General features: G+C 37.8%; 2 protein-coding genes across 3 annotated transcripts in view; one reads left to right on the top strand and one right to left on the bottom strand.

Annotated features, from left to right (window-relative positions):
• Positions 1-17,924, bottom strand: part of CROT (carnitine O-octanoyltransferase) — a 53,213-nt gene that overhangs the window by 3,535 nt on the left and 31,754 nt on the right. The window contains 5 exon segments of the mRNA XM_044920268.1: positions 431-554; positions 8,921-9,051; positions 9,511-9,618; positions 11,537-11,620; positions 17,660-17,761. Coding sequence (XP_044776203.1) covers positions 431-554; positions 8,921-9,051; positions 9,511-9,618; positions 11,537-11,620; positions 17,660-17,761 — 549 coding nt within the window.
• On the top strand, positions 9,945-10,958 carry LOC110580164 (L-lactate dehydrogenase A chain-like). Of its 2 annotated transcripts, XM_044920269.1 has the most exons (2): positions 9,963-10,201; positions 10,376-10,958. In XM_044920269.1, the coding sequence occupies exons 1-2, from the start codon at positions 9,963-9,965 to the stop codon at positions 10,956-10,958; spliced, it is 822 nt and encodes a 273-aa protein (XP_044776204.1). The 2 variants fall into 2 exon arrangements, with proteins under 2 accessions (XP_044776205.1, XP_044776204.1); XM_044920270.1 differs by having other exon boundaries at positions 9,945-10,958.

Genomic DNA, 17,924 nt, shown 5'->3' with positions numbered 1-17,924 from the left:
GACTGCTTTAAAAAAGTATAAAACAAAACACAACTGTTCTGGTTCTAATACATGAAAACAAGAATCTGTGATTTCAAAAACTTTCAACCATATCAAGAAAAGCTTCCTTTGAAGCACTTTGGGACAGTCTGCACTTTACTGGTGTTATTCTAAAGGTAGATCAATAATAGTAAAATATTCATGATATTAAAGATACTTTGCCTAGAAAGTGACACAAAGGGGCTTCTTCTCAGGTCTTTCCTGTTTCATATTCTTTCCAAGTATACACTTCACTGGTAAATGAATGAATGCTTTGAAAACTCGAGGGACAAATATCTGCAAGTATTTTACTGATCCAGGGGAACTGAAGCAGAGAAGTAGTTATTCAAGGACTAAGGTTCCTTTAAAGAAGTAAATAATTACTGTGCATTTTTTTCCTTTCAATACTCACACCAGTAGAAGGATCCTGCATGGACCGGCACCACCCGAGCGCTTCTACTGTACACGTGCGCATAGTCTCTGTTCGGCCATGGTAAAAATACCTTGTCATAGCAGTCTCATAGCAGCTGCCAGGGCTACAAGAAAAAAAAAAAAAAAAGGACATGTCATAAGAAAGAAAATGTTCAAATATTATTACAAAGAAAGCTTACCTAATAAAGCCGGCTTTGGTCAGAGACTAAGTTCTACACTACAGACCACTGTTTAGACATTCAATAACAAAGAGACTACTTTAAGTAATCCAAGAGTAAAAAAGTACTCTGATCCACAGGACCTGGTACAATACGGGCTGTTTCAAATGCTTGGCTGGGGTCAGGTTCTGTAAGAGCAGTGTGTCTGTGGCAGGTGGCCTCCAAGATGCAACCCCAGTGATCCCTGCCTCCTGGTAGTAATACTCTGTGTAACTCCTCAGTTTGAGTATGAGATGGACCTTGTGATTTGCTTCTAATGAAAAGAACAGGACAAAAGTGATAGGATATCATTTCTGAAATTAGGTTACAAAGAGAGATCTTACTTGGTCTCACTTCCTCAGCATGAGGAAAGCCAGCTGCCATGCTGGAAGGTGCCCTACAGAGAGGCCAGGATGGTGAGAAACTGAGGGAGGCCTCTGGAAAATAACCTGAAAGGAACTGATCTCTGCTGGTAATCACAGGTGAGCTTGGAAGCAGATCCCCTCTGAGGAGCACCTTCAAATGAGAAAAGAGCTGAATGACACTCTAACTACGACTTCAGGAGCCCTGAAGTCAGAGGCACCCAGCTAGCCTGCACCTGGGTTCCTGTGAGACAGAAAATATGAAGTAACATTTATTGTTTTCTGCCACTAAGTTTGTGGTAACTATTCCACAGCAATAGATAATACAGAGTCCTTGGCCTTTAGTTCCTTCATACACTACATGAATGACTACAGAATGAAGTAAAAGCATTCTCTAAGAAGTTCCCCAGAGTGCCGACTGTTTTCCTGGATTAAAGAATGATGTAAACAATTTTAGATATAGAGCTCTCTTACTTAACATTCTTATTCCTGGTGGTTGGAATTCAGAGTTAAAGAGATCAAATGGATGAGAGGAAAAGATGTGAACATGGGCACTAAGAAGGCTCAAACAGAATTACTAAGCCTCTTCTGCCCAGTGTGTCTATATGGCTGTCTCCCTGAGCTGAAATAGTATCCTTTTAAAGTACGAAGGAGAAAGTGTAAATAAAAACTTAACACTAACATTCTTTAAAAAAAAAAAAGACTAAAAATAAAAGCAGTAAGTAAAAATATCATTGCTCTGTAACCTCTAATAAAAAAATAGATCTTGGTTATGATCACCAATGCTTACTAAAACCATTAGGTAAAAAACTCAGGGAGGAAACTTTGTAATGGACATTGGCTAACAAATCCACTCTTAATCTCAACAGGATGAAACAGAAAACAAATGACATTAATTATTTGACTTACTATGGTAAAAAAATAATAAAAATAATTGATTCTTACTCTCAAGTGTCTAGATCTAACTCTGAGCTTATAGGAAACATGGGAGACAGAGCAACATGTTTAATAATTTTTATTTGACTTAGAAGGCAAATGTATAAAACAATAATATAAACTTGTATCAATGGGCAATGTATAAAGACGTAATCTGTGGCAAAATAAAGAGTACAGAGATGTACAGAAGCAGAGTTTTGTATACTACTAAGCTGTTATTATTCAAACAAGGTTGTTATAAATATAAAATATGAATTGTATTCTCCAAGGTAATCATGAATAAAATAGATTAAAAATGTGAAGAAAAAGAGGGGAGTCAAAATAGTACATTATAAAAAAAATCAAGCAAATTAAAAAAAAAAAAAGGTAGTGGAAGAATTTAGAAACAAAAACCAAATAAGACCTACAGAAAATATAGGTAGGTGGCACAAAAATATCTCTTTATCAGTAATTATTTTAAATGTAAATAGATTAAACTATTCAATCAAAGGCAGAGATTGACAGGATGGATTAAAAAACCCATAATCTATCTATATGTTATCTACAAGAGATTCACTATAGATACAAAGACTTTAAGAGGTTAAAAGTAAAAGGACGAAAAAAGATACTCCATAAAAATAGTAAGTACAAGAGTTGGAATGGCTATATTATCAGACAAAATAGATTTTAAGTCAATAGGGTTAAGAGGCTAACAGAACATTACATATTAATAAAAGGCTTAATTCATCAAGAAGAGATAACAATTATAAAAATATATACACCTAAAAAGAGCCCTAAAACACATGATGGAAGTACTGGCAGAATTAAAGAGACAACCAGACAGCACTCCAATGGCAGTTGGAGACTTTAATATCCAACTTTCAATAATGGAGATAGCCCGGGGAGCCTGGGTGGCTCAGTCGTTAACCGTCTGCCTTTGGCTCAGGTCATGATCCCAGGGTCCTGGGATCGAGCCCCACATTGGGCTCCCTGCTCCGCGGGGAGCCTGCTTCTCCCTCTCCCACTCCCCCTGTTTGTGTTCCCTCTCTCGCTGTGTCTCTCTGTGTCAAATAAATAAATTAAAAAAAAAATAATAATAATGGAGATAGCCCATGTAGATAGGGGATCAATAAGTAAACAGAGCACTTGAACAACAGTATAAATAATCAGACCTAACAGACATATAAAGAACATGCCACTTCATAAAAGAATACAAATTCTTCTCAAGTGTACATGGAACACTTTCCAGGAAAGACCACTGAGTAGGCCACAAAACAAGTCTCAATAAATTTAAAAATACTGAAATCATACAAAGTATCTTCTTCAATGGAATGAAGCCAGAAATCAGTAACAGAAGAACAACTGGAAGATTCACGAATATGAAGACATCCAACAACACACGAACAACCAATTGGTCAAGGGAGAAATCACAAGGGAAATTAGAAAATGCCCTGAGATGAATGAAAATGAAAACGCAACCTACCAAACCTTATAGGATGAAAAGTGTTCAAAGGGAAGTTTATAGCTGTAAATACCTGCATTCGAAAAAAAAAAAATCACAAATCAATAGACTAAGTGCACACCTTAAGGATCACAAATTAATAGACTAAGTGCACACCTTAAGGAACTGGAAAAAAGGGGCGCCTGGGTGGCTCAGTTGGTTAAGCGACTGCCTTCGGCTCAGATCGTGATCCTGGAGTCCCGGGATAGAGTCCCACATCGGGCTCCCTGCTCAGCGGGGGGTCTGCTTCTCCCTCTGACCCTCTTCCCTCTCGTGCTGCCTCTCATTCTCTCTCTCTCAAATAAATAAATAAAATCTTTAAAAAAAAAAAAAGGAACTGGAAAAAAGGAGAGCAAAGTAGACCCAAAGCTAGCAAAAGGAAGAAAATAATTAAGACTAGAGATAACCAAAATATAGAAATTAAAAGTTAACTAAACTTGGTTCTTTGACAAGATCAACAAAACTGACATTTAGCTACAATGATTAAGAAAAAAAAGGTGGAAAACTCCAATTACTAAAATTAGTTATGAAAGAGAGGGCATTACTGCCTTTACAGAAATAAAAAGGATACGAGAATACTATGAACAACCATATACCAATAAACTGGATAATCTAGATGAAATAGACATATTCTGACAAAACACACCAACTACCAACTCTGACTCAAGAAAGAACAGAAATCTGACTGGACCTACTGTAAGTAAGGAAATGAAAATGTAATAAAAAACCTCCCAACAAACAAAAGTCCTGGACCACATGACTTCATTGATGAATTCTAAGACTCAAAAAATTAACACCAATCCTTTTCAAATTCCTCCAAAAAACTGAAAAGGAAGGAGCATTTCCTAACTCATAGTGAGGCCAGCATTACCCTGACACCAAAAACAAAGACACACATTTTTCCAAAGAAGACATACAGATGGCCAACAGACACATGAAAAGATGCTCATCACTCATCATCAGGGAAAAAGGAAACAAAACTACAATGAGATACCATCTCACACATGTCAGAATGGCTAACATCAACAATACAAGAAACAATAGATGTTGGTGAGGATGTGGAGAAGGGGAACCCTTTTGCAGTGTTGGTGGGAATGCAAACTGGTGCAGCCACTCTGGAAAACAGTATGGAGGTTGCTCAAAAAGTTGAAAATAGAACTACCCTACCATCCAGCAATCGCACAACTGGGTATTTATCCAAAGGACACAAACACAGTGATTTGAAGGGGCACATACACCCCAATATTTACAGCAACATTATCTACAAAAGCCAAATGATGGAAACAGACCAAATGTCCATTGGCTGATGAATGGATAAAGATATGGTATGTACAGATTACTCAGCCATAAAAAAGAATGAAATCTTGCCATCTGCAACGACCTGGATGAAGCTAGAGAGTATTAGGCTAAATCAGTCAGTCAGAGAAAGACAAATACCATATGACTTCACTCATATGTAGAATTTAAGAAACAAAACAAACAAGCAAAGGGTCGGGGGTGGGAGAGGAGAAGGAGGCAAACCAAGAAACAGATTCTAACTATAGAGAACAAACTGATGGTTACCAGAGGAGAAGTACATGGGGGATTGGTCAAATAGGTGATGGAGATTAAGGAGTGCACTTGCTGTGATGAGCACCAGCTGTTGTATGGAAGTGCTGAATCACTAAATTGATTCTGAAACTAATACCACACTGTGTTAACTAATTGGAATTTAAATAAAAGCTTTAAAAATCAGACATTACAAGAAGACACAATAGACCAATATCCCTTTATAAATAAAGATGCAAAAATTACTAACAAACCAAATTCAGCAGGATATTAAAGGGACAATACACCACGCCCAAATGGGATATATCCTAGGAATGCAAGGGTGGTTCAACAAATGAAAATCAATGTAATACTCCTTGACACAGGAAAGCATTTGACAAAATCCAACACTCCCCCATAATAAAAACACTCAATATACTAGGTATAGAAATAAACTTCCTCAACATGATAAAGGATATCTATGAAAAACTCACAGCTAACATCATACTCAACTGTAAAAGACTAAAAACTTTCCACCTAAAGTAAGTAATATGACAAGGATAATTCAGCATACTATTGGGTGTTCAAGCCAAAAGAAATAGAAGGCATCCAAATTGGAAAGAAAAAAGCAAAACTATCTCTATTGACAGATGATTTGATCCCAACTCTACAAAATACTATTAGAATAAACAAATTCAACAAAGCTTAAAGACACAAAACCAACACACAAAAATCAGCTGCATTTCCATACACTAGCAATGAATGACCTGAAAAGAAAACTAAGAAAACAATTCCATTTACAACAGCATAAAAAAGAATAAAATTCTCAAGCTTAAACTTAACCAAAGAAGCAAAAACACTATACACTGGAAACTATAAAACACTGCTTAAAGAAATTTTAAAAAACATAAATGGAACAGGGCTCTGTGTTCTTGGATTGGAGACTATTTATCATTAAGGTGACAATGCTACCCAAAGCAGTCTAGAGATTCAAAATTCCAACATTTCTGCAAAAATGGAAAAACGAATCCTAAAATTCATATGGAATTTCAAGAATAGCCAAAACAATCTTGAAAAGAAGAACACAGGTGAAGGACACACACTTTCGGATTTCAAAACTTACTACAAAGATACAATAATCAAAATAGTATGGTACTGACACAAGAAGAGACATATAGACCAATGAATAGAATTGAAAGCCCAGAAATAAATCTTTACATCTATAATCAACTGATTTTAAACAAGAACATCTGGACCATTCAATGAACAGTCTCTTCAAAAAATAATGCCAGCAGGGTTAGCCTGGTGATGGGTATTAAAGAGGGCACATATTGAACGGACCACTGGGTATTATACGCAAACAATGAATCATGGAACACTACATCAAAATGGTGTATGTATGGTGATTAACATAATAAATTTTAAAATAACAAAATTAAAAAAAAAATGATGCCAGGAAAACTGGATATCCACTAGCAAAAGAATGAAGTTGGACCCTTACCACACACTATACACAAAAATTAATTCAAATAGTATCAAAGATAGGTGCCTGGGTGGCTTAGTCAGCTAAGTGTTCGACTCCTGATTTTGGCTCAGCTCATGATCTCAGAGTCATTAGATCAAGCCCCGCACTGGGCTCCATGCTAGGCATGGAGTCTGCTTAAGATTCTCTCTCTTCCACTCCCTCTGCTCCTCCACCTCCCCCACTGCTTGTACTCTTGCTCTCTCTCTAAAAGAGAGAGAAAAAAACATATCAAAGATATAAAGTAAGAGCTAAAACTATAAAACTCCTAGAAGGTAATATAAGGGTAAAACTTCATGACACTGGGGGGTGCTTGGGTGGCTCAGTCAGTTAAGCCTTCAGCTCAGGTTATGATCTCAGGGTCCTGCGATTGAGCCCCGCATCAGGCTACCCACTCAGCAGGGAGCTTGCTTCTCCCTCTCCCTCTGCCACTCCCCCTGCTTGTGCTTTCCCGATCTCTCTGTCAAATAAATGAAATCTTAAAAAAAAATAAATAAATAAAACTTCATGACATTGGATTTAGCAATGATTTCTTGAATATGACAACAAAAGCACAGGCAACAAATGAAAGCAAAATAGATAAACTGTACTTCAAAATTAAAATCACTGTGCAAAGTATACCACCAAGAAAGTGAAAAGAAAACCCACAGAATGGGAGAAAATACTTGCCAATCACATATCTGATAAGGGTTTCATATCCAGAATACATAAAAAACTCTTACAATTCAACAACAAAATGACAACCCAATTACCAAAAGCACAAAGAACTTTTATCGACAGTTTGCCAAAGGAGATATACAAATGGCCAATCAACATATGAAAAGATACACAACCTCAGTCAATAGGGAAATGCAAATAAAAACCACAAGGAGATACTACTTCAAAACTAACAGTTATAATTTTTTTAATGAAAAAAATAAGTGTTGGCAAGGATATGGAATAACTGGAACCTTTGTATACTGCTGGTGGGAATGTAAAATGGTATAGCCATGGTGGAAAATAGTTTGGCAGGTGCTCAAAGAGTGAAAAAGAATTATCACACAACCCAGCAATCCCACTCCTAGGTACAGACTCAAAAGAAATTAAAACAGGGACTCAGATACTTGTATGTGAATGTTTACAACAGCATTACTCACAATAGCCAAAAGGTGGAAATAAAACAAGTGTCTATCAACAGACGAATGGGTAAAGAAAATGTGGTACATCTACATAGTGGAATATTTAGTCATAAAAAAGGATGAAGTTCTTATTCTACAATATGGATGAACCTTGGAAACATTATCCTAGGTTAAATAAATCAAAGACAAAAAGACAAATATTGCATGATCCCACCTAGAGGAAATATCTAGAACAGGCAAGTTCAGAGACAGTGAAAGTAAATTAGAGATTACCAGGGGCTGAGGCAAAAGGAGGAGTAAGAAATTACTGCTTAATGGATATAGTTTCTCTATGGGGCAATGAAAAAATTTTGCAAATAGACGGTTGTGATGGTTGCACAACACTGAGAATGTAATTAATGCTACTAGATTATACACTTAAAAATGGCTAAAATGGAAAGTTTTCTTTTATATATATTTTATCACAAGAAAAAAAAAGATAATCAACTGCTTAATGCAAATAGTAACAGTGTATTGTGAGGCTTACTACACATGTAGAAGTATAACATACAACAACAACAGCACAAAAAACAGTAGAAGCATTCTGTTTTAAGTTTCTTATGTTACACTTCAAGTGGAAAATGTTACTTGACGGTAGACTAGGGTAAGTTAATCGGGTAAGTTAAAGATGTATTTTATAAACCTCAGTGCAACTACTAAAGCCAAAATGAAACAAAACAAAAGAGTACACCTGACAATGGAGATAAAATGGAACAATTAAAAAAAAAAACACTATGAGTTCAAAAGAAGATAAAAAAAACAAAAATCAGATATGGTAAAAAGAAAAGAAAGAGCAATACGGTAGACCTAACCCCAACCTTACTGATAATTATACTGAATGCAAATGACCTAAATATCCCATTTAAAGACACGTATTCTCAGACTGGATATTTAAAAAGCAAGATCATGGAGCCTCTACTTCTGCCTAGGATGTAGAAAATCACAACATACCATCTCTCCTATCCTAAAAATTAGTAAAGACTGGATAATCTATAAAAACATGAACCCAGGAGGAAACTGAGGCTACAAGAAAACCAAGTGATTTGAATTCCAAAGAACAGTAAAACCTCTCTTAGAAGACAGCAGACACTTTAGGTGATGAAAAACAAGACTATAAAAGTGTCACACATCAAAACTCTAATACACTGATGATGGAAGTCCAAATTAGGACATGGTGCCACTTGGGAAAAAAGTCAGGAAAAAGACTGGGGAGTGAGCATGGAATAGCTATGCTAAAGATATACCCTTGGACTTCAAGACTCTGAAAATGGAAAATGAATGGTTCTCACCGTCCATAAAATCTATAATAGGCCAGCTGAAGTCCAAGCTGAATAAATGTATCAGGGTGAAGCATCTTCTTCTTGGTTAGCTTTTTGCCAAAAGATGTAAAGGCATACACCACAACCTGCAGATCAGATGCCTAACAAAAAAAATTAAATGGGAAAAGTGGAAAATCAGCCAAGAAGAACACCCCAAAGATAACCAAATCATCATTTGCATTAATCATTACATATAAAAAAATTAAAGGTATCAAAGCTATAATTTAAAATATTTTAATGTTGTTTGGGCACCTGAGCCCAGTCAGTTAAGCATCAGACTCTTGATTTCAGCCCAGGTCATGATAACAGGGTCGTGAGATCGAGCCCCATATCTGTCCGTGCTCAGCGGGGAGTCTGCTTGAGATTCTTATTCCGCCTTCTCCTTCTGCCACCACCCACCCCCCACCATGCTCGTGCTCTCGCTCTCTAAAATAAATAAATCTTTAAAAATAAATAAGTAAAATGTTTTATGTTATCATGCTTGGATGATAGCCAAAATTTTTATGTGGTAGTTAAAAGAAAAAGCATTAGTATCTAAGAAAGAAAAGTTAAAAATCTACCTGCTTGAGATATTGGGCTTTAGCTTGATTAATGTCGTTTAGTATTTTATCATCCACAGTGAAAACAAGCTCCTCTGGAAGTGATAGATCCCGTACTTTTTCTGAACCCTGAAAACAGAGAAAAGACTTAAAAATGTTAAATCAAAAGACTATTAAGAAAAAAAACTGGGGGCGCCTGGGTGGCTCAGTTGGTTAAGCGACTGCCCTCGGCTCAGGTCATGATCCTGGAGTCCCGGGATCGAGTCCCGCATCGGGCTCCCTGCTCGGCAGGGAGTCTGCTTCTCCCTCTGACCCTCCTCCCTCTCATGCTCTCTGTCTCTCATTCTCTCTGTCTCAAATAAATAAAATCTTAAAAAAAAAAAAACAAAACTGGGTGTCGGAGCCACTGCCGCCAAGTCTGATGCCCGCCCGCCGAACATGCACTCCCAATTCCTTTTGGTTCTAAGTCCAAAATGGCAACTCTCAAAGATCAGCTGATTCAAAATCTTCTTAAGGAAGAACATACCCCCCAGAATAAGATTACAGTTGTTGGGGTTGGTGCTGTTGGCATGGCTTGTGCCATTAGTATCTTAATGAAGGATTTGGCAGATGAACTTGCTCTTGATGTCATGGAAGACAAACTGAAGGGAGAGCTGATGGATCTCCAGCACGGCAGCCTTTTCCTTAGAACACCAAAAATTGTCTCTGGCAAAGATTATAATGTGACTGCAAACTCCAAGCTGGTTATTATCACAGCTGGGGCACATCAGCAAGAGGGAGAAAGCCGTCTCAATTTGGTCCAGCGTAACGTGAACATCTTTAAGTTCATCATTCCTAATATCGTAAAATACAGCCCAAACTGCAAGTTGCTTGTCGTTTCCAATCCAGTGGATATCTTGACCTATGTGGCTTGGAAGATAAGTGGCTTTCCCAAAAACCGTGTTATTGGAAGCGGTTGCAATCTGGATTCAGCTTGGTTCCGTTACCTAATGGGGGAAAGACTGGGAGTTCACCCATTAAGCTGTCACAGGTGGGTCCTTGGGGAGCATGGAGACTCCAGTGTGCCTGTATGGAGTGGAGTGAACGTTGCTGGTGTCTCTCTGAAGAATCTGCACCCTGACTTAGGCACTGATGCAGATAAGGAACAGTGGAAAGAGGTTCACAAACAGGTGGTTGACAGTGCCTATGAGGTGATCAAACTGAAAGGCTACACTTCCTGGACCATTGGACTGTCTGTGGCAGATTTGGCAGAAAGTATAATGAAGAATCTTAGGCGGGTGCATCCAATTTCCACCATGATTAAGGGTCTCTATGGAATTAAAGATGATGTCTTCCTTAGTGTTCCTTGCATCTTGGGACAGAATGGAATTTCAGATGTTGTGAAGGTGACTCTGACTCCTGAGGAGGAGGCCTGTTTGAAGAAGAGTGGAGACACACTTTGGGGTATCCAAAAGGAGCTGCAGTTTTAAAGTTTTATAATGTTCCACTTCACTGTCTAGACCACAACAGGATTTTAGTTGGAGGTTGTATGTATTGTCCTTACTATCTGATCTGTTACTCAAGTAATATTAAAATGGCCTAAGAAAAAACATCCGTTTCCTAAAGTTCCAAATAGGAATGGTTCACCAAACCCTGAAGCTGTATCCTGATGCTGGATGATACCTGGCTTTGTAGCCCTAAGTTGGTTAACGTAAGTTAGCCCCACCGTCTGCCAGTAATGCAGAGCTGCGGTTGCTCTTCACACCAGATGTGTGTTTACTGTGTGTTCTGTCACTTCTGGTTCCTTCCCCCAACACCCCACATGCCTAGTCCATCTTTTCCGGTCAGTCACGTCCTGGGATCCAATGTATAAATTCAGTATTGCATGTATTGTGCGTAACTGTTCTAAAGGATCTTATTTTCTGTACCATATATATCAGAATATAGTGTACATGGCCATATAATGTAAAAAGACAATGCAACCAACTATCCTAAGTGTCATACCAACTAAAATACCAAATAAATTTTGAACAGTGAAAAAAAAAATGAAACATTTTTTCTAACATACCTTCCATCTTCCTTCATTCTCAAAAATCTTCTCATCAACATAATGGCTGATGTTTACCATAGCCATTGCATCAAAAGGAGCATGCTAAAATGAAAATACACAAGATTTTGAATACTTTATGTCAACTTAAAACTTGACCCGATATTTTATTTTCAATTTCCCTCCCCTCCAATCTTAATACATACTAAAGTGCAGAATTCCAATGCTTCACCTAAAGACAAAGACACAGATATCCTGCAGCATAGTAAGTGACTGATGTATTTTATTTGCTGCAAAAGAACAAATACTTAAAGTTGGAAGCACCTAATTAGGGATCTTGAGGTAATGGGGAGGGGTGTAAAGCATCCATGAACAATCTAGAGAAAATAACTGCTATTTAAATTGGAAATGAAAGCAGGCATATGTGTGCAGTGCTAAGATGTTCCGAAATTTTAAAAGCACTGTGCAACAAGCAAAGGAGGATGACAGACTTTCTGAAGGCTAAACTGAGCATTCATATGAACTTTATCAGTAAACACATAGGCCACTAGGTGAGTATTAAAAAGCATAATCAGTTTGTGTTTCTGACTAGAAGAGTGTTCAGATGTGGCAGAAATAATTCTCAATGTTTAAGGAATGCTGGAAAGATGGTCTGAGTTACAGGAGTATTACAGGTTTGACAGCTATACTGAGACAAAGGAACTGGAGCTAGTGAATTTTTCCATCATTTATTCTGGAAGACAAACTTTTTCCCTTTTTTCTCCATGTCCTTTGGCGACAATTACATCAGACAGCTTTTTTCCTCCATGTTACTGCTATCACCTTACATTAAACAGTTACCATTCATGAACTGAATGTGGCACTACCAGCCCCGGAGAGAAAGAAGGGAGGCTTAAGATATGGACTAGCATACTTGGGTCCATATTCAGAGGAGCAAATTAGGTGTCTTAAGTATCACCCTAACATGCAGAGTTCTGTTGGCCTATCTCACAGCCCAGTGGAGCCTAGAAGTACAGTATGAATACTGTTACCAACTAGATAGCAGCCACAACATCAGGAAAGACTCTTGAGGGAGGTCAGAAGAAGATGCACGAGCAACTCACCCCATCTGTCCTTTGACATAATAGTGAGACTCACAGGTCATTGACAAGCCCATTCTCTAACTGCATCTTATAATTTTACAAAGAATGTGCACAGATATCACGTATTGTTTCATTTGAGACAGTAAAATTAATTTCTAACTCTTTTACTGGACCCAGTAAGAAAGAGCAAAACTGAAGGACAAAAGTCTCTCTGTGGTAATTCTACCTACCCATCTCATGGTGGAAAGCTAATCATTAATTTAAAGAAAAATGTTAGGAAATATGAAAACTTCATATGCTTTCCTGATGTTTTATTTGTTCATATAGTTTTTTTTTTTTATATGGAGACAATATGTATAACATACTTTTTAGGAATGAGGGCTTCAATCCTGTGTCCAAACTCTGCCATTTCCCAGTTGTGCAACTGTTGAAGTTACTTAATTCTTTAAGTAAACAGGCTCATCTATTAGTGGGGGTAATAATCATATAGTTGGTGTGAAAAATGATTTTAATAATGCTTATAAAGTGTTTCCTACAGAATGTGGACCACAGCAATAATCAGTAACTGCTGTTACTAATTTAACTGTTTATTACATGCTTCCTATGTGTCCTTCACAAAGCCAAATGATAAACCCTAGATGGGTAAGACAAAATAGTTGACCCCAGGATTTTAAATCTCAAGAGGGAAATGTAATTAACTACTACTGTAATCGCAAAGTACATATTTAAGCACCAGTGGAATAGAGCAGCAACATGGCATTGCATTTAGAACAGACCAACTTTTACAGTATACAGCTCACCCTTGAACAATGCTGACCTCCAATGCAATCAAAATCCACATATAACTTTTCACTCCCCAGAACTAACTTAATTACTAATTGCCTATTGTTGACCAGAACATAACATTTGCCAATAACAAAAACAGTCAATTAACATGTTTTGTGTTATAAGTATTATGCACTGTATTCTTACAATAAAGACAGAGAAAACAAAATGTTATTAAGAAAATCATAAGGAAGAGAAAATACATTTACTGTACAGTACAGGAGTAGAATAAGGCACCACACATCTCCTCATCCTCACCCAAAGTTAGCAAAGCTACCCAGGAATGTGGGAAACTTCATTTTCAAGCAGAGTCCAGGGAAAGGCAGAGAACTGGGGAAGGCACAGCACTGTTATCCTTCTGTCTAGGTTGCTTTCTCCACCTGACCCCTCCACATGGTTCTAACTCAGTTTCTGCTTGTGAAAAATGCTGGCAAGCTGCTCCCTGAAGTAGTTCTCTGCCTTAGAGACCTTTCAGCACCTCAGACAGCGCTCCTTCCTGCCTTGGGCTTTACAGCCCGCATTACTACCTGGTGCTATCCTGCCCCAAGTGTTCTCCTGGATCCCTGAGGGTGGAGGGGGGATGCAGATTATCATTCTGCAGTCCTTGGCCAACTGTGGACAATGACTGGTCTTGGCACCTCACTGAGAATCCCTCTCCAGAGCCGGTTCCTTCGCAACTTTTTGTTCAAGATCTCAGGGAACCAACCTCTGCACAGGTAGTGGGGTGAGGAGTACCACAAGCAGGTGAGAGCCTGCTGTTTCAGCTTTCTCAGCATTTCTCCACCACCTTCCCTTTACTTTTAGTCATTTGGCAAATTCTACCCTATTTTACAATCAAAATATAAAATATGCATTTATTGAAAAAAATCCATGTATTTAAGTGGACCCACACAGTTCAAACCCATGTTGTTCAAAGGCCAACTATATACACTTCACTAATGATGTTTTACACAGGTTACAAGGGAAACCAACATGGGATTTTTAAAAGCAGATTATCTAGGGGAGATAATCAATTTTATAAATAAATGGGTGTTAATACATACACATAAAACATGTCCATACACTTACTACAAGAAAGATCTCATTTGTGCTGAGATATGTGTTCATTATGGGACCAATATTTTTTATTTAGATAACAAAGATCATTAAAGTTATTTTCATCCTGAATTTGAGCAAATAGCAAGAGTTTAGTACTATTAGTAAAAATCAAAGTAGTGCAATGTGGTTTTTTTTTGGGGGGTGGGTTGAGGGCTGGAAGTGAGGAAGCCAAGTAAAATGATGAGTTCTTGATGATGAGAACAATTGAATCTTATGTAACAATATAACATCCACTTTGAACAATATACAATGAAACAAAATTCTCAAAATGAGAGTAATACGTAAAAACTAGAGAGGAATAACTGCTCCATCAACTGATGAATGGGTAAAGAAGATGTGGTATACATACACAATGGAGTATGACTCAGCCATAAAAAAGGAAAAAGTTCTGCCATTTGGAACAACATGGATGGAGCTAGAGAGTATTATGTTAAGCTAAATGAGTTAGAGAAAGACAAATACCATATGATTTCACTCATATGTGGAATTTAACAAGCAAAACAAATGAGCAAAGGGAACAGTAAAGAGAAAGACAAAGAAACAAGACTCTTAACCAAAGAGAACACACTGATGGTTATCAGAGGGGAGGTGGGTGGGGGTGAGCGAAAGAGGTGATGGGGATTAAGGAGTTCACTTGCAGTGATGTGAGCATCAGGTGATGTATGGAATTGTTGAATCACTATATTGTATACTTGAAACTAATATTACCCTGTGTGTTAACTGGAATTTAAACGAAGACTTAAAGAAAAAAAAAAAAGACTAACTGCAAGCTACCTATATAATAATGGTCAATGAAACTATTAAACTAGGGAAGAGAACATGCACAGGAGGGAAAAAGTGAGACTAACATTAAGGTCTGAATCAGTAGATAGGAAAAGACCATTAAGATGGAGGCAGAGTCGGAATACGTATGAGGAGGGTAACTGACTGTAGCAGACAGGTCAAAGAGACATAGAGGAAGATGCTAAGAAGTAGTTAGCTACTTTATAAGGATAGTTTTCCAGGAAATAGTGAGGATATAAACCAGACTGAGAAAGTCAAGAAGAATAAAAGAAAGAACCCAAGAGAAGAAAACTGAGGCAATTAACAAGAAATATTTTGTCAACAATGAACTCCAAGAGGAAAGACAAATCTTTAAAAGGACTCATAGCAATCTTTCACTCTGATGAGTTACTATAATAGACATCTAGTTTTATTACCTGCTCATCAACCACTTCACCTTCTTCTGAGATTTTCCTGTAGGCAACCACCACACATCTGTGATGTTTTGGATGAGAATGATTCTACCCCCTAGACTGCAAGGTTTAACATGTGACCCAGGCCAGGTGAATAAGAGCACCTGACTCCTCAGAATGGGCACATGATAGACAAAGGCCAATAACAACCAGTGAGCATTATTCCTAGGACTTGTGCTGGAACCACTGGGGGGAAGGAAGGGAGGGCGGCGGTGGTAAGCTGTCCATTTGCATAGGGAACACTAATCTATGAAAGGAGCTGTGAAGACATGAGATTGTGGATACAACAATCACATGGGACATTCTACCTGAAGATGAAGTCAAACATAGGAAAGTTGTGCCAAAAAATGGAGAGAGACGGGCGCCTGGGTGGCTCAGTTGGTTAAGCGACTGCCTTCGGCTCAGGTCATGATCCTGGAGTCCCTGGGTCGAGTCCCGCATCGGGCTCCCTGCTCAGCAGGGAGTCTGCTTCTCCCTCTGACCCTAGCCCCTCTCATGCTCTCTGTCTCTCATTCTCTCTCTCTCAAATAAATAAATAAAATCTTTAAAAAAAAAAATGGAGAGAGAAATTTCTAATGAAAGCATTCGGCCACTGGACGTCAGTCTTACCCAAACTTAGCTGTACTCCTATGCCAACGAATACCTTCTTAAACTAATGGCAGTATAATTTAGGTTTCTATCACCTAAAACTGAATAAATACTGATTAATACAACTGTTGAGCCCAGACCAACACGACAGGCCTTTTTAGTATTGTACAGTTGCTAAATGCTTCTGGAGGAAGGCCACCAAAAACAAACTACCTCATGCTACTTTATAGCCAATTATGTATTTTATAAAAGATCTTACAATGACATTATAAGTGTATATTGCAACCTCTCATTTTTTAATTTTCTTGGTTCATAGACTTCTTGAATGTCCATCAGAAAATGGCAAGGTAGAGTTAATAAAGATGATCACAGGAGAATAAAAGAGAAACAAGTTTTTTCTTTTTTTATCAAGAAGGTAAAAAATGGGGGCGCCTGGGTGGATCAGTCGGTTAAGTGTCTGCCTTTGGCTCAGGTCATGATCTCAGGGTCCTGGGATCGAGCCCCCCATCGGGCTCCCTGCCCGCGGGAAGCCTGCTTCTCCCTCTCCCACTCCCCCTGCTTATGTTCCCTCTCTCGCTGTGTCTCTGTCAAATAAATAAATAAAATCTTAAAAAAAAAAAAAAAAGAAGGTAAAAAATGGTAGAAGCACCAGACACTTTAATATCTATAGTGTAAATAAATGTTCCAAAGATCACGTGCCATTTTAGGAAAATAGTTAAATTACTGGGAAAATCTAGAAATATATCCACATATACTTCTCTGTGCAAAGAACACAGACACAACGCTGTATCTTTTTTTTTTTTTTAAAGATTTTATTTATTTATTTGAGAGAGAGAGAGAGCACATGAGAGGGGGGAGGGTCAGAGGGAGAAGCAGACTCCCTGCTCAGTGGGGAGTCTGCTTCTCCCTCTGCACCCCGCCCCCCGACTCATGTTCCCTCCCGTCTTCTCCCTCTCTCTCTCTCTCTCGCAAAAATAAATAAAATCTTCAAAAAAAAAATAGGTTGTAATTCTCAATAAACAGGTAACAGTGCATTTTAAAGAGCTTCATAATTCTTTAAAATCCATAACTACATAAAATACATGTAAATTCCACTTTGCAGACACATACCAAACTATTAGCCATACTACAAATGAAAATAACTTGTCCTATACTCTGTTTTCACTGAGAATTCATTAACTAAAACCTTTTAGTTATAATGCCACAGAGCTACAAAAGTATGTATTTATATGACCACAGAACAGCCTAGCTAGTTTATTGCCACTAAATTAACCTAAACAATTGAAAGGAAAAATAACTTCACTAAGTTTACTTACATCACAACTACAGCCAAATACTCCATTGGAAAAGGAAATCAAGTTATAAGATTTGTCTCCCCAGCGTACAGTTGGATCTCCTGTAAGGGTCATTGTGGTTACCTAAAATAAATATTTTAAAATTAAGAGAATTTTAATATTAAGAGGGTTATAACTATTTATGTCTTATATGTATGTGTATGTATATATATATTATGTAAATGTACACACACACACATGCGTCACTTTTCCTCTTCAGGTAAGCCAAACTTAATAAAATGATAAT

This window comes from Neomonachus schauinslandi, chromosome 12 (genome assembly GCF_002201575.2).
Source record: "Neomonachus schauinslandi chromosome 12, ASM220157v2, whole genome shotgun sequence".
NCBI lineage: Eukaryota > Metazoa > Chordata > Mammalia > Carnivora > Phocidae > Neomonachus > Neomonachus schauinslandi.
The sequence above is the reverse complement of the archived record's forward strand: the minus strand, read 5'-3'. Positions and strand labels throughout refer to the sequence as shown.

Excerpts from the sequence above, each read along its gene's own strand:
- LOC110580164 (XM_044920270.1), top strand. The coding sequence starts at position 9,963 with ATGGCAACTCTCAAAGATCAGCTGATTCAAAATCTTCTTAAGGAAGAA.